At 52.7% G+C, this 25664-nt stretch overlaps 9 protein-coding genes across 9 annotated transcripts, besides 2 other annotated features; 3 read left to right on the top strand and 6 right to left on the bottom strand.

The window, feature by feature from the left end:
* Positions 1 to 175: 175 nt before the first annotated feature.
* On the bottom strand, positions 176 to 1967 carry PODANS_6_6850 (uncharacterized protein; the record flags this gene model as incomplete). Its single annotated transcript, XM_001910559.1, has 2 exons — positions 176 to 1481; positions 1552 to 1967. The coding sequence occupies 2 exons, from the start codon at positions 1965 to 1967 to the stop codon at positions 176 to 178; spliced, it is 1722 nt and encodes a 573-aa protein (XP_001910594.1).
* A 1864-nt stretch (positions 1968 to 3831) lies between these two features.
* PODANS_6_6845 (uncharacterized protein) lies at positions 3832 to 4413 on the bottom strand (the record flags this gene model as incomplete). Its single annotated transcript, XM_001910558.1, has 1 exon — positions 3832 to 4413. One exon carries the CDS (start codon positions 4411 to 4413, stop codon positions 3832 to 3834), a length of 582 nt encoding a protein of 193 aa, XP_001910593.1.
* Positions 4414 to 6072: 1659 nt separating this feature from the next.
* On the bottom strand, positions 6073 to 9327 carry PODANS_6_6840 (uncharacterized protein; the record flags this gene model as incomplete). Its single annotated transcript, XM_001910557.1, has 1 exon — positions 6073 to 9327. One exon carries the CDS (start codon positions 9325 to 9327, stop codon positions 6073 to 6075), a length of 3255 nt encoding a protein of 1084 aa, XP_001910592.1.
* A 760-nt stretch (positions 9328 to 10087) lies between these two features.
* PODANS_6_6830 (uncharacterized protein) lies at positions 10088 to 11035 on the top strand (the record flags this gene model as incomplete). Its single annotated transcript, XM_001910556.1, has 1 exon — positions 10088 to 11035. The coding sequence occupies one exon, from the start codon at positions 10088 to 10090 to the stop codon at positions 11033 to 11035; it is 948 nt and encodes a 315-aa protein (XP_001910591.1).
* Positions 11036 to 11300: 265 nt separating this feature from the next.
* PODANS_6_6820 (uncharacterized protein) lies at positions 11301 to 12065 on the bottom strand (the record flags this gene model as incomplete). The annotated part of the gene is made up of 2 exons (XM_001910555.1): positions 11301 to 11750; positions 11808 to 12065. The coding sequence occupies 2 exons, from the start codon at positions 12063 to 12065 to the stop codon at positions 11301 to 11303; spliced, it is 708 nt and encodes a 235-aa protein (XP_001910590.1).
* An 825-nt stretch (positions 12066 to 12890) lies between these two features.
* Positions 12891 to 13065: a long terminal repeat (LTR nyctibates).
* A 24-nt stretch (positions 13066 to 13089) lies between these two features.
* Positions 13090 to 13276: a long terminal repeat (LTR nyctibates).
* Positions 13277 to 14610: 1334 nt separating this feature from the next.
* PODANS_6_6810 (uncharacterized protein) lies at positions 14611 to 16134 on the top strand (the record flags this gene model as incomplete). Its single annotated transcript, XM_001910554.1, has 1 exon — positions 14611 to 16134. The coding sequence occupies one exon, from the start codon at positions 14611 to 14613 to the stop codon at positions 16132 to 16134; it is 1524 nt and encodes a 507-aa protein (XP_001910589.1).
* A 1381-nt stretch (positions 16135 to 17515) lies between these two features.
* Positions 17516 to 20087, bottom strand: PODANS_6_6800 (uncharacterized protein; the record flags this gene model as incomplete). Its single annotated transcript, XM_001910553.1, has 4 exons — positions 17516 to 18357; positions 18413 to 18626; positions 18686 to 19516; positions 19626 to 20087. Coding segments are annotated over 4 exons (2349 nt in total), but the record flags the coding sequence as incomplete, so codon positions are not given.
* Positions 20088 to 20657: 570 nt separating this feature from the next.
* Positions 20658 to 21727, top strand: PODANS_6_6790 (uncharacterized protein; the record flags this gene model as incomplete). The annotated part of the gene is made up of 2 exons (XM_001910552.1): positions 20658 to 21137; positions 21200 to 21727. Coding segments are annotated over 2 exons (1008 nt in total), but the record flags the coding sequence as incomplete, so codon positions are not given.
* Positions 21728 to 23013: 1286 nt separating this feature from the next.
* On the bottom strand, positions 23014 to 24309 carry PODANS_6_6780 (uncharacterized protein; the record flags this gene model as incomplete). Its single annotated transcript, XM_001910551.1, has 1 exon — positions 23014 to 24309. One exon carries the CDS (start codon positions 24307 to 24309, stop codon positions 23014 to 23016), a length of 1296 nt encoding a protein of 431 aa, XP_001910586.1.
* Positions 24310 to 25664: the final 1355 nt, after the last annotated feature.

The following is a 25664-nucleotide window of genomic DNA, read 5'->3' as shown; positions in this document are numbered from 1 at the left end:
CATGAGATGAGAAATGATAAAGGAGGTATGTGGACGAGAACGATGTATTCTGACACTATCCAAAACATATACTCAAAAAGCACCACCTCGGTAGCCACTATCCAGTCCATCCTGCAACGCCGCAAATGCTTTGCCACCCACCCAATGCCGCTCGCTTTACACAGACAAAAGGAAACTACATACTATCCTCCATCTGCCTGCTCCTCGTCTTGGCCCAATCATCCCTCTCCTTCTTCCCCCCCTGACTCTCCAACCCCATCCCCCTCTCCACCCACATCTTGCTCCCCATCTCCGTCAACCTTGACAGCGCCCTCGCAAAAGCAAAAGCCTCCTCATCGCCCGTAAACAGATTCGACTTTGACAGCTGCTCGGCGTTGTGCTCCAGGTCATCCATCATGTGACTCATCACGTCCTCCACCGAACTATCATCCAGCACCTCGCTGCTTCTGCCTGCCGCCTTCAGCGACTCCCGAATCTCCGCTTTGGAGACAAACAGCTCCCTCAACGGCGCAGCAGTGGTGAGCACCAACTTCGCATGTGACTCGTACACGGCATCAATAAAAGTGATAAACCTCCTCGCAAGATCCCGCTGCCGATATGTCATCCCGGGAACCTCCGTAACGATGAACGCGTCATACGAGCGCATGAGCTCGATGTAATCCGCCGCGCTGGTCGGCTTGCCAATCAACTCATCAAACGTAAACCACGCACACCTCCCGCTCACCCTCGGCACGATAATCTCCCTCCCCCAAACCTTCTGCACCTCAGGATGCGGCTCCGGCGACTCGGGATCACCCAAAAACCGAAACCACTTCTCGGCGTGAGAAGCAGCATGAGCGTCGAGCGGGGTGTGGTACACCCCCGACGGTGGCCTCGGAATCTTGCGGTAATCCGTCGTCGAGTCCAAATTGATAACATGCAGCCTGTTTTTCAGCAGATGAATCGCCGGTATGAAACTCTCGCGCTGGATCCCATTCATGTACAGCTCATCCGGATGCCTGTTGCTCGTCGTGACCAGCACCACCCCATGCGACATCAACGCCTCCAGCAGCCTCCTCAAAATCATGGCGTCCGCCACATCGGTGCACTGAAACTCGTCAAAACACAAGACATTCCCCTGCTCTGCAATCTCGGCCGCGACAAACGGGACGCAGTCGACATCACTGCCATACTGCATCTTCATCTTGTGAAGCCGCTTGTGGACATCCTGCATGAAATTGTGGAAGTGTATCCTCGTCTTGGACTTGACCGACTGCGGGAGCGTGTCGTAGAACAGATCCATCATCATTGTCTTTCCGCACCCGACGTCGCCGTAGAGGTATAACCCCCTTGGCAAGTTGCTAGGAATCTTCCCAATCGTCGGCTTGGTGTCCTTGCCAAACCAAGAAAATAAACTCTTTTGCGGCTTTAGGCTCTCAAGTGTGGGTCGGACGACAGGTGGCGCGGTGTAGTGTCGCAGTTCCTCGTGGAGATGCTGTAGGCTTTGGATGATTCCTGCACACAAACCACAGTTAGCCACCCATCTCTTCCCCTTCTTGTCGTTACGATCACTCACCTCGTTGATGCTCGTCATTCCTCAACAACCCCTCCTCCACTCTTCTATCATACTCCTCCGCAGGCCCAACATCCTTCTCATTCCTCACCTCCTTCACCTCCCCATGTTCTTTTAGGGATATCCCCTCCTCGACCGGCACCCCCCCATCCTCAAAAGTAGTAGCAGCAGTCGCAACAGCAGACGCCTTCCGCCTCCTTTGCCCAGCACTGAAAACAGCCGGGTAGGCCACCCTCCCCCCAGGTCGCAAACATGACAGCTCGGTCGGCTTGTTCGCAGGTCGGAGGGTTCGAGCGTTGGTAGAAAGCGTTCGTCGCGACGTTGCTCCTCCCGTCCGAACTACTACCGGTCGTGATAGTGACGTCGTCGTCAGGGCCCTCTTGCAAGGAACACCTGCCACAAGCGGCGCGCGCATATTGTGCTATCCGATTTCGAGACCTGTTTCAAATATAGTAGATCGTGTCAGGGCGTGGGAGGCATCGTATGACTGCTCGCCCTATCTGTAACTCTGGCAGGTTTGCCACCGAGAGCGAACCGAGCCAAGGTTTGCGACGAGGAGCAAGGCGGGAACGGGTGTGTGGGGTTGTGGATGGTGCGCGAGACAATCTATTGCTAAAAGTGTGTCTTTCCGTGAATATTTAATCAAGTATGCGCCGTCCGCGTAGGCTTTTGAAACGTCGTGTCTGTCAAAAGAATCGATTCGAGCGTGTGGCCGAGCGTTGAAGGAAATGCGACACTCAGCAGCCAAAATTGAGGGGCTGAACATATCCAGCCCCAGCAGCCCAGCAGGGCCGGTTGTATTCGGCGATCGCTAGCTACCCGGTGCCCGCCCTGCCGCCGCGGCATTGTCATCCGGCCGGATCAGTCGGGCACGTGGACAAGTCGTTAAACCCAAGGCAGTGCGATCAGTGCAATCAAAAGCAATTGACAAATAGATCTCAGTCCAAATCATTCTAGCTTAAGGTACCCAGGAAATACACTCAAATCCGTCTCGAAGGCGCGCGATCTGATCCCGAGGGCGTGGGTTTGGTTCCGTTTGTCCGGTGCTGGTGCTCTCCGAAAACTGGTGAAGTGCGAGGGGTGCATAGACGTCCCTTTTGCCGTTCTCTATGCACCAGACAGAAATCTATATTACATACATATCTTCTTTTACCTTGGCCAATATTTCCAATAAACTAGCAGCCGTTCAACATCGTCGGCGCTGATGTCCTCCCCATGCGGGGTCGCCATCGGGATGGTGGGGCCGCCTCCCGGGATGATGCAAGCGGGCCGCAGGCTTGGCACATCAACACCACGGAGACAACGCTCTCCCCTTTCACATTATTTTTAACATTGAATATTAACATTCTCTGCAACTCACTCTTGTTTACCTTCTGCTGCTCGACCAAATCATATTCCCGCCTTCCTCAAACGGTGTTTTCTTTGGGCTGCTCCCTTTTCACTCTTCACATCACACATCACACACAAGCTGACGTCAGTCCAGGCATTAAAAAACACTCGGGGATAAATCTGCCCCCGACAACGCTGATTCAGTCTTCAAGTTACGGCTTCTATGGCAGGGACTTTGACTACGCTGTACCATGCACAATTACGTCGAGATGCACTTTGCCCAGTTACAAACAACCTCCCACGCCTCAGATATTCCCCATGCCCAAGGCACAGAGTTCATCACCACCAAACCCCCCACATCAAACCCCCCAACCTCCCCAAACTCGAACCTGATACCCAGACCAACAAATCCCATTATACAGAAACCTCCAGCGCTATCCTTTGCAAATCCACAATCCCAAGGGCTCCACACCTTCTGATCCCGTCTGTGACCAAACAGCTACACATCCTGAACGGCCCTGTGGGTTTGTGCCTCCCGCCAAATCCATCACATCTCCAAGCCTCTCTACACACACCAAACCCACCCCCTCAAAAAAGTCAATTCACACAAGAGTGACCTCCGCATCCCTCCCCGACTCCCAATCCTCATACGCCCTAGCAACATGCCCGCAGCAAAACTCGATCAAGCCCTTGACATGACAAGTCCCATGAGAAAACTCCCAATCCATCAGCTCCGGGACCTGTTCAAAAAGAGACCACTCATCCAACGGGAAATCCTCTCCGTCAAGCATGATGCGCGAATAGGCCCTCGCAACGGCGTATTGAAGGGGAAGATCCATGTAGTAGCTCGCGCCCTCGTCGATGAACTCGTCCTCTGTCATCTCGACGGGCAAGTCGTCCATCTCCGAGGCCTTTTCCCAGCAGTAGTCGTGAATGTTGACCCAGGCGTACTAGGCCAGAGTGCCCTTTTCTGGCTCTCCCAGGGTGTGTTCCTTCTTTTCTTCCTCGTGTCCATCCGCGAGGGCAAAAAACACGGCGTCGTCCGTGGACGTGGGGCTGGGCGAGCTGTGAGGGGACGTCGTCGAACTGGGTGAACTGTCCGAGGTCATCGAGGCGGCTGAATCGATGGGTGAATCATGACCGGTTCCTTTCAAGCCAGCGCTGCCAGAGGAAAGGTCCGCACTGCCAGAGGGAAAGTTCGCACCGCCAGAGAGAAGCAGCTTGGAAGTACTGTGGCACTCCTCATGCGTGGCGAAATCCAAGGGCGGATGTGCCTCGAGGCGGGCGGCGCCGGCCTTTTCAAGGAATAGATGGCCGAGGGCTTGCATATGGTCGTCGTGGGCCTGGTCCGTGGCGGAAGTGAAAGTGGTGATGGCGAAGTTGAGGAGGAAGTCGTCAGTGGAGACATCGATGGGCTCGTGCTTGGGGTTGACCATCATGACGGACGTCTCGATGAGCCCCTCTTTGACGTTGACCGTCGTGGCGGCCATGTCGACGAGATTGTAGCTAGAACCTCCCATCATGGAGGCCATGTTTCTTTCGACTCTTTGATGTTGTTTTGGTGAAAAAGAGTCGAAAGGTGTGGGTGGGATAAGGGGTGAAAGGTGAACGGTGAAAGGTCGACGCTAAAAGGTAAAGAGAAAAGAGGAGGGTGAAAGATGAAAGAGGAGGAAGAAAAGGGCGAGGAAGAAATATGAGGGGCCGAGAGTCTCGAGGATGCAAAAAAAAAAACTCTGACCACCAGCTATTATGGCCTGGGGCACGATAAAAAGTGTTGGGTGTATTTACCAACGAAGGCAGGAACGACATCGGTCAGCCCCCAGGCGACTACGTCATTCCATTTGTTGACGAGCAGGGAGCAAGTGAGAGTCGTATGGAGGTCAGGGAGGATCATCCTTTGATGTTTGGATACATCAGACGGCAGCACAAAGTCCACAGACATCTACATAAACAAAGGCCACACATACCCAAATTAGATCTCAGAAAAGTCCTCCCTACCTTAATCAGACATAGTATCACGGCCTTCGTAGAAATGGCTTCCTCCCTCGCCATTTTTACCCATGTCTCTTGGACGACCTAGATGCTCACCAACCCCAACCTGCTACCACAAGATGCCTCAGGTATCTGCCACCATCAAACCATCAAGGTGCCCGCTATTGAACCCGTGACTCAATAATGACAATAGCCCATGACGAAACCTGCTCACGAGGGCAAAAGTATCAGGCAATAATTTTCTTGAGATGGAGTGACCCCTGAGGCCCCAAACAAGCAAGACTGAAGACTCCAAACAGACACCTCTCCAACAACTCCCAAATGTGACTGTCTACGCCTCAGGCCTCGTCCACGCTTTTCTAATGCTCGCTTCCCTCCGGATCTGCCACACCCACGTCGGGGTTGCCATCTGAACAGGCAACCTCAAATAGTGAATGACATCGTCGCTGAAATCTTCAAACACTGAAATCTTCCTTAGGGTGTGGGGGAGAAGTTGCCTAAAATGACTGATGAGGTCTATGGCAACAATATTGGCATATTGAAGTGTGCGATAATTACGGTTGACTAGCGTTGAGGCGAACACATACACCCGTCCCGCCGTCGCATTTCACCGTGCGACCATGGTCGCCAGGGCTCAAGTATCAGGTGTTCCAGACGGCGGAATCGCTCGGCGAATATGTGTTGAGCTCTGGCGCCAACCCCTCCGAGATCTTCTGGTCTCCATAGCTCGCCCGATCGTTGCGATACAGTCCCAAACACAGGGGCCGTTGAATTCCCACCGATATCTTCTTTCGCATGTCTTGCATGTGTACTCTTGTAGTTCGACTTCAAGACAGATGTAACGAACCGGAGAGATCCCCAGCGGAAAGCTCGTTCGCTTTTCTCTGCAAGACGACGAGATCTGCGGACCATCTTTCTGCGCGGGGAAAGAAAAAGTGAATTTTGTGGTCAAGAATTGTCAATGGTACAATTTTATTGCGGAATCAGACTACAAGTGTTTGCAAAGCTTGGTGTTGCGAAAGGAAGGAAACCGAGTTTAAACCAGGCAACTCTTCATTGGCCGCCACAAAGTATTGAGTTCGGCGCACAGCAAAGCCCCCTTTCTTCACAACCTTGAGCTTGGTGAGAAACCAAAACCAACGCTGGATTTTTTGATGGTGGTGGCGCTGGTGGTGGCGCTGGTGGTGGCGTGGTGGTCGTTATTGCGGAGGAGCTTGATAACCCGCTGGAAAAAGCCACAGGCCATGAAGCACAAACGGCGCCCAGTAATACGCCTGTTTAAACTCTGCTCCCAACTCCCCCTTTCTCATTCTCATCACCGTAGACCTCAGAGCACTGGCCAAGTTGACAGCTCCGCCAGTCTGTCTGCTCGCGACCTCCTGATAAAACGCCTCACTGAAAGCTCTCCCCGCCCGACTGTCGATAGGCCACTGACAACCCAGCACAGACGTGGCGCCCGCATAGAGCAGCGCCGGTATAATTCCCAGCGGTTCATCACCGGGTGCAATGTCCTGCGTGCCAGAGTCACAGGCAATGATGGTGAAGTGGACGCCACCTCGGGGGAGTGTGGCTTCGAACAACTCCGAGACGAGGAGCTCGTCTATTCCTTCGCTATTGTCAGCAGCGTCCTCATCATTGTTGTCATCATCGTATTCCGCTTCAACCGTCTCGAGAAGGTCTGCCTCGGCGTCGACTGTCAGATCTCCATCCCTATTTCCGGTATTGTTATCGTGGCTGAGGCTGTCTGTTCCATCGCTGAGCACCAGGGATGACTTTAGGATGTCCTGGTTACTATAGCGAGCATGGCCGTGATAATGAATCCAGTTGGCGGTTGCACACTCCTGGAGAAAGTGAGGCTTTGTCACCTGAGACCCAATGGCGACAGTACCCGGAAACGCTCCGGGGAGTGATTTGATATGGTGAAAGATCTGTTCTCGTTCCAGTAACCTGTCAGGTTCCTCGTACACAGCAAAATACTTGGCGCCGTATGATTGTCGAGGTTGTCCGTCTGTCGGTGGTGCTGGTGATATCCGAAGCAGACACTGACCAAGCGTAGCAACACTGGAGGCGTTCACGACAAGATTCCTCTCAACCAAGGGCTGCTTGCCAACTTCCAGTGCATGCAATGGTATGCTGTTCAAGGGACCAGACGGCGATAGGATCAACAGGTCGCCTTCCGATGTAAACTCAAGCAAGCCTTCAACCAAGCCGTTCATCTTCTTGAGCAGCTGGTTTCCAGTCTTTCTTGCCAGTGGTGGCGTAGCCATCTCGGGATATGTAAGGGTCTTGGCTATCCAATCTTTTACTTGATGAATGTTGAGCGGCAGTTGCTGCGTGTAGGTGGTGCCATCCAGCTGACGTACAAAGAGGCGAATGTTTTGATTTGAAGTGTTGGCCAACGTAGGGACATGCCAATCGACAAACTTGACTCTATCAGCCGCGAGACCTGTTGCTTGCAGAGCTTGTTTCAGCTCATCAGTTCCAAGGTCCAAATCCAACAGCTGGCCTCTGAGCTTAGCGGCCTCGACCAAGAGCGGATGTTCTTCCATCTTCTTTTTCAACGCTGTCAACCGGCGTGAGGCAACAACATGGTTGACGTTGGACTCCTGAAGAAGCTCGAGAATGCTCTGCTCCGCCTTGAGGAGTTCGTAAGCGGTGTGATCTTTGTTGATCTGATCCACGAGCCTCTGAGGGAGGATGCAGTCAGCACCCAGGGCATCGGCAAATGCTCTAGCCTTTCCTTTCTGCAACCAAATCCAGGCGCCAGCTGGGTCGTGCAATTTCAAAGCAAGCTCCACTGCGACACTGTAGAGTTTGAGGCTGGCCTTCTTTGACACAAGAAATCTCTTATGCATGAGACTCTGGAGTCCTGCAACCGACAATACGCTTTGCCTCATGCTGTCACAAAGCCTTTCGGTTTGTCTCATATCCCCCATGAAAGCGGTAAGCAGTCCATGACGTCCATCATCCGACATTGTCAGTACAGCCAAGTTTATGATCTCCCATACAAAGAGGGTGCAGTCAACGACCAGCTCAACCCCGTTCGCTTGCCGGTATAACTGTAGAGCATCGTACGAGTGCTGCAAGGCGGCCCAAAGAAGCTTCACGGCCGACTGGGATTCCTCAAGGGCCAACGCTTTGTCTTGACGAAAGGTACTCTGAACACAAACGAAGGCTTGAATACAAGCGTTCAAAAGTGTCTGCGCCTTCTTGAATGGCGGCACATCTGTAAGCCTCTGTAGCTGTTCCACAAGTTGAGTAGAGAGTGCTAGGCCATCGGAGAATCTTCCTTGACGCATGAGAAGACGCAGCTCCAAATCCACAACCGGAATCCTTGCCAGAGCATCAGCTGAATCAGGGATGTGTTTCTTGACCCGTTCCATCCACCTTTGGCCGTCGCTGTCCCATTCGGCGATGAAGAGACATTTCAATGCCTCGCCATCCGCATGACCGTGCTCAGCATCCTTGTTTGCCCATTCTTTCAGAAAGTCCACAGCAGAGGAGGTCATCTCCATGAACTCTTCCGACCCTTCGGGATGTTCCCTAGCTAAGCTCAACATGTGATGCCCAACCTGAGTTGCTGCATCAGATTGGTCAACGTAGGACGCACATGACATGGAAATCTCCAAAGCCTGCCTTGTAACCCGGACGGCCTTTTCGGTTTCCCCAAACTTGGAATACACCGAGCCCAGAATGACACCCATGTACGAGTGAAACTTGGGGCTGATCTCCTCTGGTACGTTGCAGAAATAGGACTCCAGAGACTGCAAGGCAAATCCGTATTCTGGCGCCTTGAGACTTGCTTGACAGACGGAATGGAGCAGGGATATCTGCTTCAATATCTCGCTGCCACACTCGTTGATCATCCGGTCCAGCAGCTCAAGGGACCTGACGACGTCCTCATAGTAGGTGTCAACGATCATGTCCGGTGAAATGGCTACCGCGAGGCAGCGGATGCCGTTTTGATACTGGTGGACTTCAAAGTAACGATCGGCAATCTTGGTCTTGGCCAGAAACCTTTCGCCCGCTGAGATGGTTTTGTCGGCAGAGATTTGAAGCAGATCAATGTCGATATTACCAAATGTATGGCCACGTTGTGTGAATATATCTTTGGCGAGCTTGAAGTTTTCCGCCGCTTGAGCTAGCACAGCTTCGCTGTCTGACTTCAACTGCAAGCCGGCCAAGTCTACCAGGGTGAAAGCCCTTTCGATGATGAATGCTGGATCTGTCAAGTACTCGAGGAAGTCGCACAGCTCCTCTATCGCCTGGTCGGTATCCTCCAGGAGATGTGCCTTGGAGTAGATGAGAAACCTGGCTTCCCGAAAGCGACCCTCTGATAGGACTTGTCGCAGGACAGGGGCCAGACCGGCCACAGCCGCAGTTTTGGTCTGTTTATCATGAAGCAGTCCCTGCTCGCCGGCAACCACTTGGATCTTCCAGTACCAATGGACCATGAGAACCTGACAGGAGGTTAGATAGGAACAAAGTATCGCAAGCGGGATCGTACCAACTCTGTTTTCTGTTAACGGAGAAGCTTCCCCTTCCGAGTCTTTGATAGTCACGGCTTGCAGCTGTTGGGAAAGCTCGGATTCCTCATCTCGGCCGGTGAGATGCCACGCCTCTCCAATCTCTTGTGCAATCCTCAGCGCCGTCCTGAGCTTCGAGTATCTCCCAATGCCGATGAAAGCCTGCAGAAGGTCAAGAACAGCACGCTCCTCGCCAGAGGCCGATGGTTGATCTTCACATGTTTTTGCGGCCAACGTGTACCGACCCTGAACCAAGTAAAGTTGGGCAATTTCGATTGTAACGCTCGGGAGAGACCGGATCTCTTCGGGCAGGGCCCTGATGAACTCATGGCCTTCTGCGAATGTTCCTCGTGATCGATGACCTCGGATGGTGGCTTTTGTTTCCTCGATATGTTGCTCCATTTAGTTGAGTTATTTTGTTGCATGGAAGAGTGAAGAAATGTAACACAAAATGGTAGTGCGGGGATATCACGGGCACACCTCAGCCGCACCACAACTGAGGCAGCCGCGAACCTCGCACCTTCCTTTTATCTATTGCATATCACCGCACATTATTTTCACTCTGAGCATTCATGCTTCATAACTCATCCCAATCGCCACAACACCCACCTCGACATTAACCCGCCACAAGAGCATCTCGGCCACGACTTTCTCCCAAAAGTACACCCCCGCTTGCCCCTCCCTCAACATGGCCTCTCCAGACTCCTCCCCTCACGACCTCGACCATGACTCCCAAACCCCCGAACAAGAAGAAATCTCCACCTCCCCCTGGGCCATCACCTCCCCCCTTATTCCCGACCCTTCTGTTCCCCCAACCCTCGCGATTACAAACAACTCCCGCATCAACCGCCCCCTAGCGACCCATTCCTCCCTCTCCCCCAGTTCCTACACCGCCTACCTCCGCCACGTCCAATACGGCACCTATCACTCCCTCCCCTCCTGCCTCCTAGCCCTAGACTTCGCCTTCCGCTTCCCCACCAACTCCACCTCCCGCTTCTCCTCGGCAGAAATAACCCTCACCTTCACCCACACCACCTCCCCATCCAAACCCTCCCTCCCCTCAGCCTCCCCAAGCTACGACCCCATCATCTCCAACTTCGCCCCCGTCTCCATCATCGGCCCCCCACAAGCAAGAACAAACTCCAACACCTTTGAAATCGCCGCTCCCTTGACCCTATTCGACACCCCCTTTGGCCTCGGCCCTTCCGTCGGCGTCACACCCCGCTGGGCCAAGGAAACGACCAAGATGGAAGAAGGCCAGGCAGAGCTGCACGGGTATCTAGCTCAAGACGACGACCATGACGAGGGCGCGAACTCGGTAGCGTGGGATATGGCTGAGAACCCTGTTAGCAAAGGGGGGATATTCCGCTCGTTTCGGGGGGTGGTTTTGCTGACCCTGCCGAGGCCGGGAGAGCCGTTTTGGATGAAGGTCGAGGTTAAGCCTGTGGTGAAATTCAGCTTGGATCCAAAAAGGTGGTTGGCGCAGAGGTTGATCGGAAAGAGGGATGACCCGATACTGCTGGATGGGAAGACAGGGTTGGGGGACTCGGTTTGTCATGGGTTTGAGGCTTTTGATGCGGAGGATTTTCCGTGGGATGCTGTGTTGAAGGGGCCGGGACAGTTGGGTGAGACGTGAGAGATTTGTTAAAGTCTGGCAGGCAATGTGGATGTTGGTAGTTGGATGGGGGTGTCCGAAAGAAGACACAAGATTCATATTGATGCAGTTGCGTACAAAATAGTGCCCCTGAGTAATGTTTCAGGGGTAAACCGCCCAAGCTGACAATAATAACCACAACAACAAAATGTCAAACAAAGAACTTGAACTTATGTCCGAACCGCGGCATAGCCCCATCCGGACACCCCCCAAGCATCACGCAATCGCCACCATCATCACACCTGACTCAAACAAAGAACATAGCTGCAGCTCCAGCAACTACCAGCGCCGCAACAGGTGCACCCGTCCTGGCAGCCGCATTTCCAGTCCTCGTTGACGTGCTGCTGCCAGTGCTAGTGGAGGTGATAGTCGTAGCAGAAGTCACAGTGCCGCTCGTGATGGTGCTCGTGCTAGTCAAAACAGTGCTTGTCGCCGCAGAGGAAGTCGAGGTCGACGAGCTCGGCGGCACAGAAGTGTTGGGATTCTCCACAATCTGGCCCCCAAAGGAAGGGACCCTTGGCGAAGTGGCGTTGCCTGCCCCCGCGGCAAGGTTTCGGTAGCTGGAGAGAGTGGTGATGCCTGTCACGCCGGGGTTGATGATGCCGAACATGCCGTTCTTGCAGTGCTGGCCGTTGTTTTGAGAACAGTAAAAGACGAATGGTTCTGAGCTGTTGATTTGGACGCGGAAGAGTTGGGACTGGAGAAAAACGGTTAGTTGCTAATATCGGAGAGTAGAATCGAAACGGGAGCTTACATTGATGGTATCTACCGCAGTGGGGAAGAAACCTGACCAAAAGCCGCCAGTGAGACGAGGAATACAGGGCCTGGTGAACTCCCCCGCTACCACGCTGTGGTTTCTGGGCCAGAAGATGAACTGAATAATATCGCCAGCTCCGGCTCGGATTTCGTTGGGCTCAAAGGTGAGGCCATTCTTGCCGACGGAGACGTTCCAGGTTATGGCGGTGGTCTGGGAAACAAGTCCCGCCAGGCTGAAGATGCTGCTGAGTTTCATATTGATAGGTTGGACGAGATCAAGGTGTATGCTGCAGCCTCTTGGTGGTGTCGCTCATCTGACCTTCCAGCAGATTTTGTAGGCCTTGTACAACACCCGACATCTTTGTTCACATCAGGCCGACCGAAATAGATGGTTGATAAATCGTGCCTATGTCATGGGCTAACGGACGGCTCCTGATTGGATAGCGGAAAGAAAGGCGCGAGCTGACACGCGGTGGCGTGAGTCGACGCAGACCTACAATCTCTGAGGGGGCGGGGAAATTCGTCAGCATACAACAAAGAACGAAAGCCCACTTGAGCTCACAACAGGATATTTGACGCTGGTGTGATAGGCGCTAGACTCAAAACATCACCTGTCATTGTCGGAGGCGCAATAATTCCGCGAACCAAGGCTTGGTGGTGCGGCTGGAAACGCGGTGGATATCTGGATAAACCACTTGCTAGCAAGATATGAGAGCAATGTCCCATCACAGTCAGAGTACATGGTAAGCAGGTTATAGGAAACTTTCTCATCAAATCTCTTTCCAAAATTCATGGAGACACGGGCCTGAATTCAAATGTGATGCCTACCAAGTAAGGCAAAGCATCAGAAAGTGAAGTCGGCTACTGTGGAAGTTAGAAGGGTTGGGATCCCGAAAACGTGAACGCGATGGTTGTTCTGCTGGTACATATGGGAGCAGAGAATTTGCAGCCCTGACCTGGATGAAAAAATGTCATGGCATGGCGTGATTGGGTTGCTGCAGGTCAGGAACGGGCGTTCCATATTCTCATGCTGAGGTGTGTTACGCCCAGACTCGTACTCTGGTGCGTTAGGGTAAGATTCTGTTGGTGCAGGGTTTATGTTGGCAGAAAGTTAGGGTGCACTGGGCAATAAGGGTGGCGTAAGGATTGATGCCTCTCTCTCTGAGAATCAGATGAAGACTTAGATTGAAAGCTGTCTAGGTAGAGACTGGTGTGAGTTGCGAGGGTAGACTCGCTGCTCCTAAATACTTCTTAAGCAACGGGCCTCGGCCTGTTGCCATCCCAGGTGCCATTACCACCTGGTTATCCAGTGTCCTCCTGCCCGTAGGTCCTGTGCTATTTGTCTTGATGCCATTGCCCTGTGGTCAATTGTCTTGTGGTTACTCCTGACCTCATATCTTGCCGTGGTGTCGTAACCAACCGTAGTCACGAGCTTACAACGCTGACATGTCTTGGCAGGTTGTAACAAGGGTTTCCTGCTTTCTCAAATATTTTCTCTTTTCTGCCACAAATGTGACCATGACGTCGCTTATTTTCTCCATTTGTGCCTTCTTAATCACACCAGTCTTAGTGGTGGCATCTGCTTGTTTCACCGTGACCTTGGGTATATAAGATGTAGGTACTTTTCACACAGCCATGCAACTGCTGTGTTATCGCCAACCACCTTCGACATTTGAGATATTTCTTCTTCCTACTTGTCCATGAAATCCCGGCTGACGCGTCAGCAGCATCAGATCATCTTTCCTGGCTTGAGAGTTTTGCTTTTTTGAGCGAGCAGGACCACGCAGTCTCAGGTGTATATATCATGGATGGTAGGTTGCGACGAGCCCTTGGCATGCGCCCTGTCAGCCCGTTGGGTCCGTGTAACAGTGAAAATGCCAATATATGCGGAAGCTCAGCATGTTTCGTTCTCCTATCTAGTTTGCTTCCTCGGACTTTCCTTGTGCTATCTTACTACAGCATCGCAAGCAAGCCTAGCATACATGCATGGTTCATCGGCACTAGGTCTTTGTGGTAGCATTGGTATCCCACAGCATCGACTTTTGGACCAGTTACCTACCTAGCGTTGTCTGATTTGACGCACACAGGATATCAAGCTAAACCCTTTATCATTGCCTAGGCTCAGCCAGTGTAGCCATTCCCACCCTCCGGACCGGAGGCTCCGGCCGATGTTGCCAGTCTTATACCAGACCGACGGGTCGGATTGTCTCTGCCGTGTCACCAGTGCAATGCCAACTTTGTATCGCATCCTGGATCAAGACAGCTCGGACTCGAATTTTCGGTCATCATGATGGAAGATACCTGCCCACGATCGCTGGACCTACATGATCGACTGGCATGGCGGTGTAGAGCATAGCCTCTAGTCGTCAATCGGTCTGGTAGGCACAACGAGTACTTATATGTGTTCAGATATGTCATAGCTTGCCATCCCAGGGGTTAGGATTCCGCTAGTCTGCTTGCATTTTTCCGCTTTTTAAACACTCCCCTTGACCTACTTGAAGAGACGCCTTTCTTGACCTTTCCATACTCTTTCCTTAACCTTTCCAATCACCACTGGAGATGAAGATGGCACCCAACACCTACGACACTGTCATCTTCGACATTGGCGGTGTCCTCTTCGACTGGGACTCTTCAGCTGTTACTGCCCTTCCTCGGAAGACAATCCACCTTATGATGCACACCGCGACCTGGCATGACTTGGAGAAAGACAGCATGTCGACTGATGAGGCGTACACGGTACATGCCCCCCTTTCAACCCTTTGACCTGTTCTTACCAACTTGTCATTCTCTAGAAACTTGGGATGGATTTTGGTGTCGACCCGTCACTTGTTCAGCTAGCTCTACACCAAGCCCAGTCAACCTTGCGAGTCAACAAGGAAGCATTGGCTTTGATCCATGAGCTTGCCGCAGCAAAGGCACAGGGAGCCCGCCCGCTCAAAATCTACGCCATGTCCAACATCGCCAAGGAACACATGGACATCGTCCAAGCGCTTCCTTCCTTCCCATGGCCCGTCTTTGACAGGATCTTCACCTCCTTCGACGCCGGCATGCGAAAGCCAGATCTTTCCTTCTATCGCCATGTCATTCAAGAGACGGGCTGCAACCCATCCACCACCTTGTACCTGGATGACAAGTCCGAGAACATCTGTGCTGGACGACTGCTGGGTTTACGTGGAGAGATTGTAGACCCAGACCAGAGAACCCGAGCTTTCAACATTGTCAGGAACCTACTCCTGGAGGACGCCTCTCTCCGTGCTGAGCGTTTCCTGCACATGCACGCTGGCAAGCTTGACTCTGTCATCTCGATGCCGGGAAAGGACGATATCGTCTTGAAAGACAACTTTGCCCAGCTCATGATCTGGGGACTGACCGGCATGGAGGACATTGTGTACCTTACCTGGCCAGATGGTATTATTACCAGGGGCCAAGAAGAGGCAGACATGATGGACACCACAAGCCCCACCCCCATATCCGATGCTTCCTGCTCACCCTCACCCGCCCCTTCGCCCCCATCCTCATCCACATCCCCTCCATCCTCGCCCTCCCCTTCTTTGCACCACCTCGAAGTCAAACCCACCCTCTGGAATTACTTCACTCACTCCTCCCCCATCCTAACAACAACCACCTTCCCTCCCGACATTGAAACCACCTCCATCGCCTACCTCACCATCACCCCTTCCCACCCCAACTACCACCTCCTCTCGCCCCCATCTCTAATCGCAGAAGCGATGTTCGCCATTCGCAACAAGGACGGTCACTTCGAGACGTACTTCTCCCCCGACCGCCACGGCCGCGTAAGCCCAGAAGTCTGCGTCTCTGTCCTCCGCTGTCTGAACAAATTCTTCTCATCAGGCCAAATCCCTGACCTCCCTAGTCTTGACGTCACCGACGAGAGGATCGAACCCTCCAAAAAATTGGTGGCGGATTGCCTTCGGTACCGGGCGAATGTTTATGGGAATAGGTTCTACCCCCACCCAGAGAGTTTCTTGTACTACCTGGCCATGTTGTGTGATGAGTGCAGGGACTCCTCGCCGAGGTTGTGTGGGGAGTTGAAGGGGGAGCTGGAAGCTGCGTTGAGGGAGAGGTTGAATGTGCCTATAAATGCGCTTGCTTTGGCGATGAGGGTGAGGGCTTGGCAGCTTTTGGGGCTGGGGAGGGGGTTTGTGCAGAGGGATTTGGAGAGTTTGTTGGGGATGCAGGAGGGGGATGGGGGGTGGCCGGCGGGGGATTTTTGTTCTTATGGACGGGTGCAGAAGCAGAGGATTGGCAGTAGGGGGTGGACTACTGCGCTGGTTTACAGGATTTTGAGGGATTGGGGAATGTGAGTTGGGGAGGGGGGTTCAGGGGTGAAAGGTTCTAGAGATGATCAGTAAAAGCTAGACCATGATGTGATGGAGAATTGCTCTGGGGCAATGACTCAAGAAGTGAGCCTGCCTGTTTCCCTTTCAGCATATGCCGGTCGTCCTCTTCTTCCCTGTACTTTCTTCCGGCGGCTTCTTGGCCATTGATGGCGTATTCTCGTCCACGCGTTTCCCTTGTAGGTATGTCACACCCCGCGGTGTTCTACGCAATCTTCATCCTCCACAACTGATTCTTATTCCAAGCCTCTCTCTGATAGCCAATAACAGGGTTTCTGCGATTTTTCTTTGTCAAAACAGATCCATCACTGGAAAACTAACTGAAGCCATACCCATTATCCCGCTTTCCTTCCGACATGTCAGCCACAGTGAAAGAATTCCTGTTCTGGAGTCTTTCCCTCTGTCAGTCAGTCGAACTCACACCGAAATTCTCAACCGTCACTCACATGCACTGTGACCCGTCGTTATACTTCTTGGTAATGATCAACCATTCCTGATTTCCGTTTCCGGCATAATACTTCCACCCCATTATTTTGGTGCAGTCATCTGGACTACCACCGTCGAGGTCCAGTACAGCTTCAAGAGACAGCCGTTAGCAACCTTAACACCAATCCAGGTAGTGAGGTGAACGTAACATACTCCCAGACGCAACATTGTGAAGAACCCAAGCCCCGAAAGGCCCTGAATCGACTTTTTGCAATCGCCATTGCTGCGCCTTGCTACCTAGGTATTGCCACCCTTGGACTTTGTTTCCGTTGTGAGATTGCCCTTTGAGGTAACATGTCAGTTCCTGAAGGGCTGTTCAGGCGATTGGGGCGGGGACAGACCGCCATGGAGATCGAGGACATTGCCTGTGGATTCGCTGAAGAGGTAGACCACGCGGCCGTTCCATTCGTCAGGGAGGAGGTAGTCTTGCTCGGGTTCTGACATGACGAGAGTGTCGAGGAGAAATAGGGTCCAGCCTAGAGGCAACCAAGGTAAAAGAAGGAAGATGGGGACCTTGATAGAGTTCCAGTGCCAGGGCAGGTAACAGATCCAATCATGTCCCATTGATACCCAAATGCCGAGGCCCAGATTCTCCCCACTGGCGGCCGGTGATTAGCCATGACGCCACGTCGACCTCTGTGACATGCAAGCCCGACTTTTGACTAGTAGTCTGTGCTGGTTTACCGCTACACCCTCCCATGGGAACACACCTCTGCCGGGGGCCACCACTCATTCAATTTAAACATGGCCGAGACTTGCTAGTTACCCACAGAAGCCTCCTTCCCAGCTCCCTGACACGGGCGAGTTTGATATGGAACTTTTCAGTTAGGTACGATTCATAAATGTCTTCACGCTGTTTCCATCACCAGTCATTTCCGTCAATTTCTTCTGAGCTGTCTCTCTCGCCTGCCCACATGGCTGCCTCTATTTGCTTCTTCGCATCCTCTTTGGCCGTCTCAGCACCAGCCTGGATGGCATGCTTCGCTTCCTGATCCACAACAAGCCCATGGGAGGAAATGGCCCTCTCCATTTCGAGCGCTGTCTTTGCCGCCTGATCGATGCGCCTGCGAAGACCAAGAGTGAGCTCTTCCTGTTTTTCCTTCACAATCCTGGCGACGGCCGCACCGGACCCCTCCATGTATCTGGTCAACCGATCTTGCATCTCCATTGTGCCATTTCCGAGAGCCGCGCCCTTGGACAGCTCGCTGCAAAGGTCCAGACCGTCGCGTACATGGGGCTTGTCTACTCGGTTGTACATGGAGCTGATGTCTTGCAAGACTGAAAAGTAGCCCTTGAGCTGTAGCGTCGCGGTGTAGATGGTCTGCTTTGATAGATCATCGACCTTGAGCCGCCCGTTGACCTTGGCACGCCGGCCGGCCTTGCCCATCTCGGTCGTGAACTCGGCAGCGCGCACCAGGATGATCTCGTCGATGACCGTGCTCAGCATGGTGAAGAACTGTTCGATCTTGGCAATCTGCACCGTGAGGTCGACCAGGATTGAGATACAGCTGCGGAGAACCGACTTGATCTCCTCGAGTGTTCGGCCCTGCGCCTGGAGTCGAGTGAGCTTTTGCTGGATCTCAACCATCATTGCTGCGGTCCTGGCTTGTTTTATCAGGGCACTGTCGTATGCGTCTTGCTTGGCGTCGGCCGCTGACTGAGCCAGCTGGACTGCTTGCATGGCTGAGTTGAGCTGGGCAGTCTCTGTGATTTTGGGTCAGGATGGGACGCATTGCGAGTACGGATAGGAAAGTCTTACGGGCTGAGGTGTCCACTGGGTTGACTTTGATGTTTGCAAAGGGATTCGGCACATTGGTAGAGCTAGCTGTGTTTCCAGCCACGCTCAGGCGGAGGACATCCTGCTGGGCTTTCTTGACGCTCTTCTTCCATTTCCGCAGGCTGTCAGCCGGTAACCTTGCATCAGACATGCCATTCTCGCCTTCCCTCAAGTGCGTCCGAATGTCCTTGGTCACCTGTGGAGTGTCAGTGCACGATGCGTTTCAACTGCAAGACCTGGGCATATTCAACCAACTTTGATGAGTGTGCTGAACACAGCCTGCATTTTTTTGTTGGCAGCAGTATTTGTGGACTCCAGCTGGGCTTGCTGCCCTTCCAGGGTCCCAAGAAAGTATGACACTCCTTGGGGAATCCCCTGAGCCCCAGCCTCTTCATGCTCGACAAACTTCGACTGATCAAATTCGCCAGTCTCGCCACCAAGATACTCATAGTAGTGGTTGACCAAGTCGCGAATCGCGATAGCTGCCGCGTATGAGGGGTCTCTTAGCACTGCGGGGGCTGTGATTGCTGATTCTGGGACTGCGCCCGCGTGGCCGCCAGGAAACACAGCGCCGACGCCTTGCTTCACCGAGGAGATTGCCGAAGTCATTGCACCCACCGGACTCACGCTGGCCATAATGGCCGGAATAGCGGCAGAGACGATGGTGGGGATCGCCGAGACGTACCCATTTACAATACCTGTCACAAGGTTCTCCAGCGGCCCGGGAATTTTGTCGATAGCTGTGTCGAGACGTTTCTCGGCTCGCTTGAGAGCCACTTCGGCCGCTTTTACTTCCTCCACCGCCGTTTTCTCTTGTATTCGTTCGAATTGAGCCCGAACCCTGGCCACGTCCTCGTCAATCTTGATGGCGTCCTTCTGAATCGACGCTCTCCCGGATTCCGCTTCAGTGCAGGCATTCAGCTCGCCGACCATCAGGCCCCATTTTGTGAATGCCTCGCGAGTTTCGGTGGCGAGAGCGGCGCATCGCTTTGCGTCCTTGTTGAAAGCGTCAAGCGCATCGCGGAAGTCCTCCAGCTCCTCTTCCCCCTTGGTGCAGGGCCCAAGACGCTTGAACACCATAGGAATCTAGGTAGTCATCATGAGCACCGATGACAAGCGTCGAGATCATTCTACCGACTCACCCGCTCCTCGCAGATACGCCTGCTGTTTATCTCCAGTGCGTCCATATTGGCACCTGCTTTGGTGAAGGCCGCTCGTCCACCGTTGTTGCAGACTGCATGCGGTTAGCAACGTACAATCTCCGTAATTTGGGGGACAGAGTCTGAATACCATCAACCAGGCATGATCTGAGCGTTGGCTCAGCCCGCTTCGTCATATATCGGAAACCATCTGTGGGCATGCACTTGGCCATTGAAATCTTCTCGGCCATGGGGTCTGCTGCTGCGACCCAAAGAGAACCCATCAACGAGAGCGCAGTGGGAGCGGCGCTGATGAGCTCGGACCAGTCGGCTTGAAAGAGCGTAGAGCATTTCAACTCGTCGACGAACTGATTGGAGAGCTTGCCTCTATACTCAGACGTGAGCTTGTCGTTTTGGATCTGCCGGACCTCTAGGAGAGCTGACTGTGCCATAGTGAAGCCAAACGGGGTGAAGAAACAGATGTAGACTCTGAAAGAAGCGGTTGTGCTGTTTTGGAATCATAAAGGATGATGTGGGGGATATAATCAAAGGTACCTATTCCTGAAATGAAGACAGTTGAGTTGATGTTCGAACCCGCCCCTATACACGACCGCCTCTCGATCCCGGAAAGCCCTGACCCGTAAGTGCCAGTTACCTCACACGGTCACGTTCTCATTTGTCACCTTGGAAAGCTGGCTGGCTCTTACTGGCCATTTTAGCGTTGTTGTATCGAGTTGTGAAGTTGCCTTGATTGGACCACACGCACCAAACGACTTTCTTGGCCGGGGTTGATCATCAGTGCCCAACCCAGCCCAACCCAACCGACCTAACGCAGGGTTCTTGAAGGCGAGAGGAAAGATGAGACTCAGGATTAGGCCTGCAGTCGATACCAGGTAAGTTCCACCGAGTGAATATCCCACCGCCTCCCCTGTAGAGCAAGCACAATGGATAACGCTTTCGAGGAACGATGGAGGGATGATTGTGATTGGCTTAAAGATCCGCTGAAGAAAATCGGCAAGTCCTGCAACAATCGAGCTTGAATCAATAATCTCCTGACCAGAATAGACCGACTTCGGAACAAGCACAGTGCCTTCCTGTTGCCTGAGACGCACCGATATATCAAGGCTTTTGAAGAGAAGACTGAGGCTATAAATTCACTCGAGGCAAAAGCTGTCCGGCGGACTGAAGACAGAGCAAAAGTCGCCTGTGGATCGCTCGAGGTGGTTGTCCACTCTCTGCTGCTCATCGAGAGAGGAGACAAGACGCTATCTCGCCAAAGCAGCACCATTGTGGAAACACTGGACTCCACAGCTGCCAAGTTCTCGAACCTCAGTCAGGTATCAGAGGAACACATGTGGGAGCTTGGTGTCGAGGCAGGAGATTGCATGGAGCTGAAAGACAGCGTCGGGTGCTTTCTCGACAACCTCGAGGCCAAGATCTCGGAACTAAACAGCTTTGTTCCACACGTTTTTGATCAAAAGGCTCGACAGGATCGCCTAGTTGACGAAAGGCGTAGTCGTGAAAAGGCTCTTGCAGATCACTATCGGAATGCTCAAAACGCGTTGGGCGTGAGTTATGACCCTCATCTAGAAATGTCCGAAGCGTGTGCTAACCGATAATCTGCCCACAGAACGTTGGCAATGTGATTGCCAACTTTTTTGACCGCGCTGTCATGCGAAATGCTAGGCACCGCCTCAAGCTCGCCCACACCGCCCTCGCCGACAACCGGAGGGAGCAAGAGCGGGCACAAAGCATGAGCAGGGCTTATTACCAGCTTGCCATGACTGTGCGGAACCTCAGCGCTGCTATCTACAGCCTTCAGATCACTCTGGAGAAGCTCAAACAGGATATTGGCGAGAAGTACAGCTACGTGACAGATAAGCAGAGTGCCGAGACTCGTCTCTGCCGCGGGCTTCTTGATCTGCGCAACCAGATTGTGTCTGGGGACTGGACCACCACGCGTGACCATTCGCTGCAGGTCGTGCTCAAGCTGCTCACCGCTGGCGATGCTGTGTTTATTCCCAGACGGCACTACGAGCAAGTCCAGGCACGCATCAGGGACAGTATCACGGCCAAGTTGGGGAATGGGGCAGTACAGAAGCTGATAGAGAACGTGCCGATGCATGTCGATGGGTCAGATGCTGCTTTGGAGTATTGATACCGTCTACATGTTTTGTTTCTTTGCGACTAGAAACAGAACGACCGCCTTGCTTTCTACAAACGGCCAAGAACCATCCGATAAGACCTTCCTCCCAGCTTCGCCGTGGCCTGGAACGAAAGACTCGGTGACCCGTGCGTGCGTTTTTCTTTTCTTAAACGAGATTTCTGGGGCAATTTAGAGTTAAACTGCGCTAGAAGGAAAGTAGATATATCTGCAAAAGCTCAGATAGGTATGTACCGTAGTATGGAGTAAGGAATTGAAAGCTCCCTTAGAAAAATGGTTTGAAATGTCGCCGTGTGCACCTCAATGGTTATCTGTCTTCCACTTCTTATCCTCGCGTCTCTCTCGGAGTTTCCCCCACACCAATGGCCTTTTCCTTCCCCTTTTCTCCTCTTGTTCCAAGCTCTCTTGTTTCCTGATCTCTTGTTCCCTCCTCTCTTGCTCCCTATTCTCCTGTTCCTTCTTCTATCGTTCCCTGATGTCAGTCCACAGCAAACCCGTTCATCGTTATAGCTCTCTTGCAGAATCTCGGCAAGCTTCAACCTCCAAAGCTGTTGGTTTTTCTCTGCTAGCTGCCTTTGAAACGCCAAATATCTGGGTGAATGGCCGAAACCAAGTTCGAATAGGTAAGCCCGCATCTTGTCAGTTGGTGCGAGATCAACCCCTGTTCTACCCCAACTGTTGGCTTCTGGAAGACGTATATGCCCCTCCCGGGAAAGTTCAGTGAGATATGTAAAGTCCTCGATGCTCACCCCCAAGGCTGCCATTTGGAAGAGAGTATTCCCAAACGAGTCCACAAGTGTCAGGTCCTGAGGCCGCTGGTAGAGTATCCCCTCCAGCATGATCAAAGTCCCATATGCAGAAGCAAAGGCAACGGGTCGGCGGCCGTGTTTATCCCGGAGACTAAGGACAATCAAGAGGTGCTCAGCCAGCTACATAAAAATGTCGTCGTTGCCAGAGGTGATGGCTCGATGCGCAATCGTCCATCCCTGGTTGTCTTTTGCATTTAGGACATGGGGTGGGCATTTGGCTGCTAGAAGCTTAAGGACTTCGAAATGGCCTTTGCGCGCGGCAACATGGAGGAATATTTCTCCCTGTACTGTCTTTTTTTGAGTAGAGGTACCTCGATTTGAGGAGGGCTTCCACCACGGGCAAGAGTCCTTCCTGTGTTGCCCTGTGTGATGCTAGCAAGTGGTTGCTGAAATCCAAGTCTGGCCAGCCCAGAAGAACTGACACAACCTTGTCTAATACCGCATGGAGGGCAAAACTCAGCGGTGTCTGCCTCACAGGCCAACCACGTCTGGGCCAACCCCAGGAAAGGAAAGGATCTCGGAAAGTGCTTTCTCTGATGCAAATGGTTCGGTGGTCCCTTTCTGAGTCTCGCCGCTTTCTTCCCGGAGGATGGCGAGGTCTTGTTCACCTTGCCACTCTCGAATGCACCTGTGTAATAGAGCCTGTCTGAACCGAGTTCTGCCGTTGATGTCTAGGCCTAGGCTGGTCAGAAAGCGCATAGCCTCAAGTGGCAACTTGCGCATATTGGTGACGACAACATGTATGAAGTGATCGCCGTAAGTGTCGGTAATGTTGAGACTCAGCTGAAAAGGCGGTTTGACCCCTGATTCGAACAGGCAATACAAGTTATGGTGCCACAGACGAAGAACGAGCTCACTAATATCATACCATCTCACACGTTTTGTTGACAGATCGAAAAGCCGTGAAAGGTAGTGCCAAATGTCTTCTGCTAGATCGTTGCGGCCCTCAAGATGGTGAAACCAGTATTCGTAGGCGTACGAGAGAAACTTGTGCTGCTCACACGCAATTCCAAGGTCATGGGTTGCAAATCCGTCAAGTGCGAGATATGAGAGACAATCAAGACCCATCTCAAGATTGGCAGTAACCGCGTCGATATGGGAATTGTTTGGCTTGTTGTTCATCATAGGAGCTCCAATGAGGTAGTCCTTGCATGACAAGTGAACCAGGGTTCCCATTCCCGTCTTACCAATCCTGATGAGATGAGGACACGCGCTTCGGAAAAAGGCTTGCACGTTGAGTCGAGGATCAATGTCGCGTAGTTCATCTCGCCGTTCTCTTGAAGCGAGCGCAATTGAAAGGTCGTCGACGGTTAGCGGTTTTGCCGCAGAAACAATCGGGTGCAGCGAATGCAGCAAATCGTTTCGATATCTGAGGCCCACTTCGTCTAGTGTCCGTTGGTAGAGCGACTCCATGCCAGGTAGTAGATGTTGGAGGACTTGTAACCTTTGTGCTATAATCTTCTTTGTCCAGATACCAACCCCATCGGTGAAGAAAGCCCAAGCAAGTGAGGCCCAGAGAAACATGCCATGCGCTCTTCTCGTCAACTCTGAACTGATGATTTGACACAGCTCGTTTGAGAATGTGTTTTCGTCGCCGTGTACCGATACAGTCCCAGTAGCATAGACAGCGAGGTCGGTTTCGCTTCCCTTGGCGGTATCGAGGTTTAAAGAGTATGCACCCACTGCGTTCATATGTGTGGTGATAAGTGCATCGACACGGCTGGTGACGATTGTTCCCGATGCTTTGGTGTCAAGTTGTAGTACCATTTTACTTAGACGCTCCAGAAATATGGCCCTATCATTCTTCTCCAGCTCATCAAGGGTGCCCAGAACAATATAGACACTTCTGGTCGCTCCAGCATGCCGAGGATGCCGATTGCGATGTCGTAGTGCGTGGGAAATAGGTAGGCTGAGGGGAAGGAGCATTCAGTGTTGTCTCCTTCATTTGACACACTGCCATTAATGTACCGCCGACATCAAAGAGTATCCATATCTCCAGGTCTACAACTTTCTTTTCAAAGAAACCGTCATATTCTTGATTTATCTTTCTGGTTGTTTAACAGCATATGGAAGCTCCCAGACCCATCTGGTCACCCTGAAGGAACCCTCACCTGTGCGGATGAAGGCCACCATGATGGCCTCAACACGACAGGCCCATGAAAACGGCCGATTCCCAATGATTTCCATGTTCGAAACCCGCGCCTGTTGATCTCCACCAATTTACGGACCAGCGGCACCTGTCACTAAGACAACTCGATGGCGTCCATGGCTCTATTCGAGTCACGATGCAAGATTATTTCTCATTTGTCTCAAGCAAGCGCACACCTGGAGCGAGCGAATTCTGTATTCCAATCTCTCCGACCAACGTAAGCGGCATCCCGATCATGTCAGCTTTTGATTACCTCTGGGATGGTCACCCCAGGCCCGCGGGGGGCCACGACCAGGAAATCGACCTGCCCGACCAGGAGACGGCCAATGCAGGACGGAAACATCTTATGAATGATTCTCGCCACAGGAGAGAAATTATACCACTGTTCGGACTTGATCGTCTCTCCAGATGCGACCACGCCAAACATATACACTTTGATCCTTCAGGGTCCACCATGGCGCCAGCATTGTGTTGCAAACATTTGGCAAGATCGATATAAACCATGCTGTCCGCTCCGCAGCCTGGCTCTGTTTCTTGTTCGTCAGGAGTCACCTCCCGCGCTCCCAGGACAACTATCACAGCACGGTCGATTCATTGGAGGACTCGACGCACCGTCCGCAGCCAACTATCTGGGCGTCTGATTTTCTCAACATCACCATCATGCCCCGTTCACCCATGAGTCCCATCTTCAACCACACCAACTGGGACACCATTGACATTGGCATTGATAACTCGGTCCACAACACCTCTGACACGATGACTTCTAACAACACCCTCTCCGGCTACCGCTACGTCCCAGCCAACCTGAAGCACGCCGCCCCCAACACCACTGAAAACGACGACGCCATCTCCCGGCACACGGACCTCTTCCCCCTTCCCCCAACCTACTCCCAGTTCCACCCCCCGTACACCCCCTCGCCAAACTACCACACCTTCCCTTCTCTTCCCCCTACCAACCCCGACAACGACTCCT

Source organism: Podospora anserina, chromosome 6 (assembly GCF_000226545.1).
Source record: "Podospora anserina S mat+ genomic DNA chromosome 6, supercontig 2".
Lineage (NCBI taxonomy): Eukaryota > Fungi > Ascomycota > Sordariomycetes > Sordariales > Podosporaceae > Podospora > Podospora anserina.
Note: the sequence above shows the minus strand (reverse complement) of the source record. Positions and strands in the feature narration are given on the sequence as shown.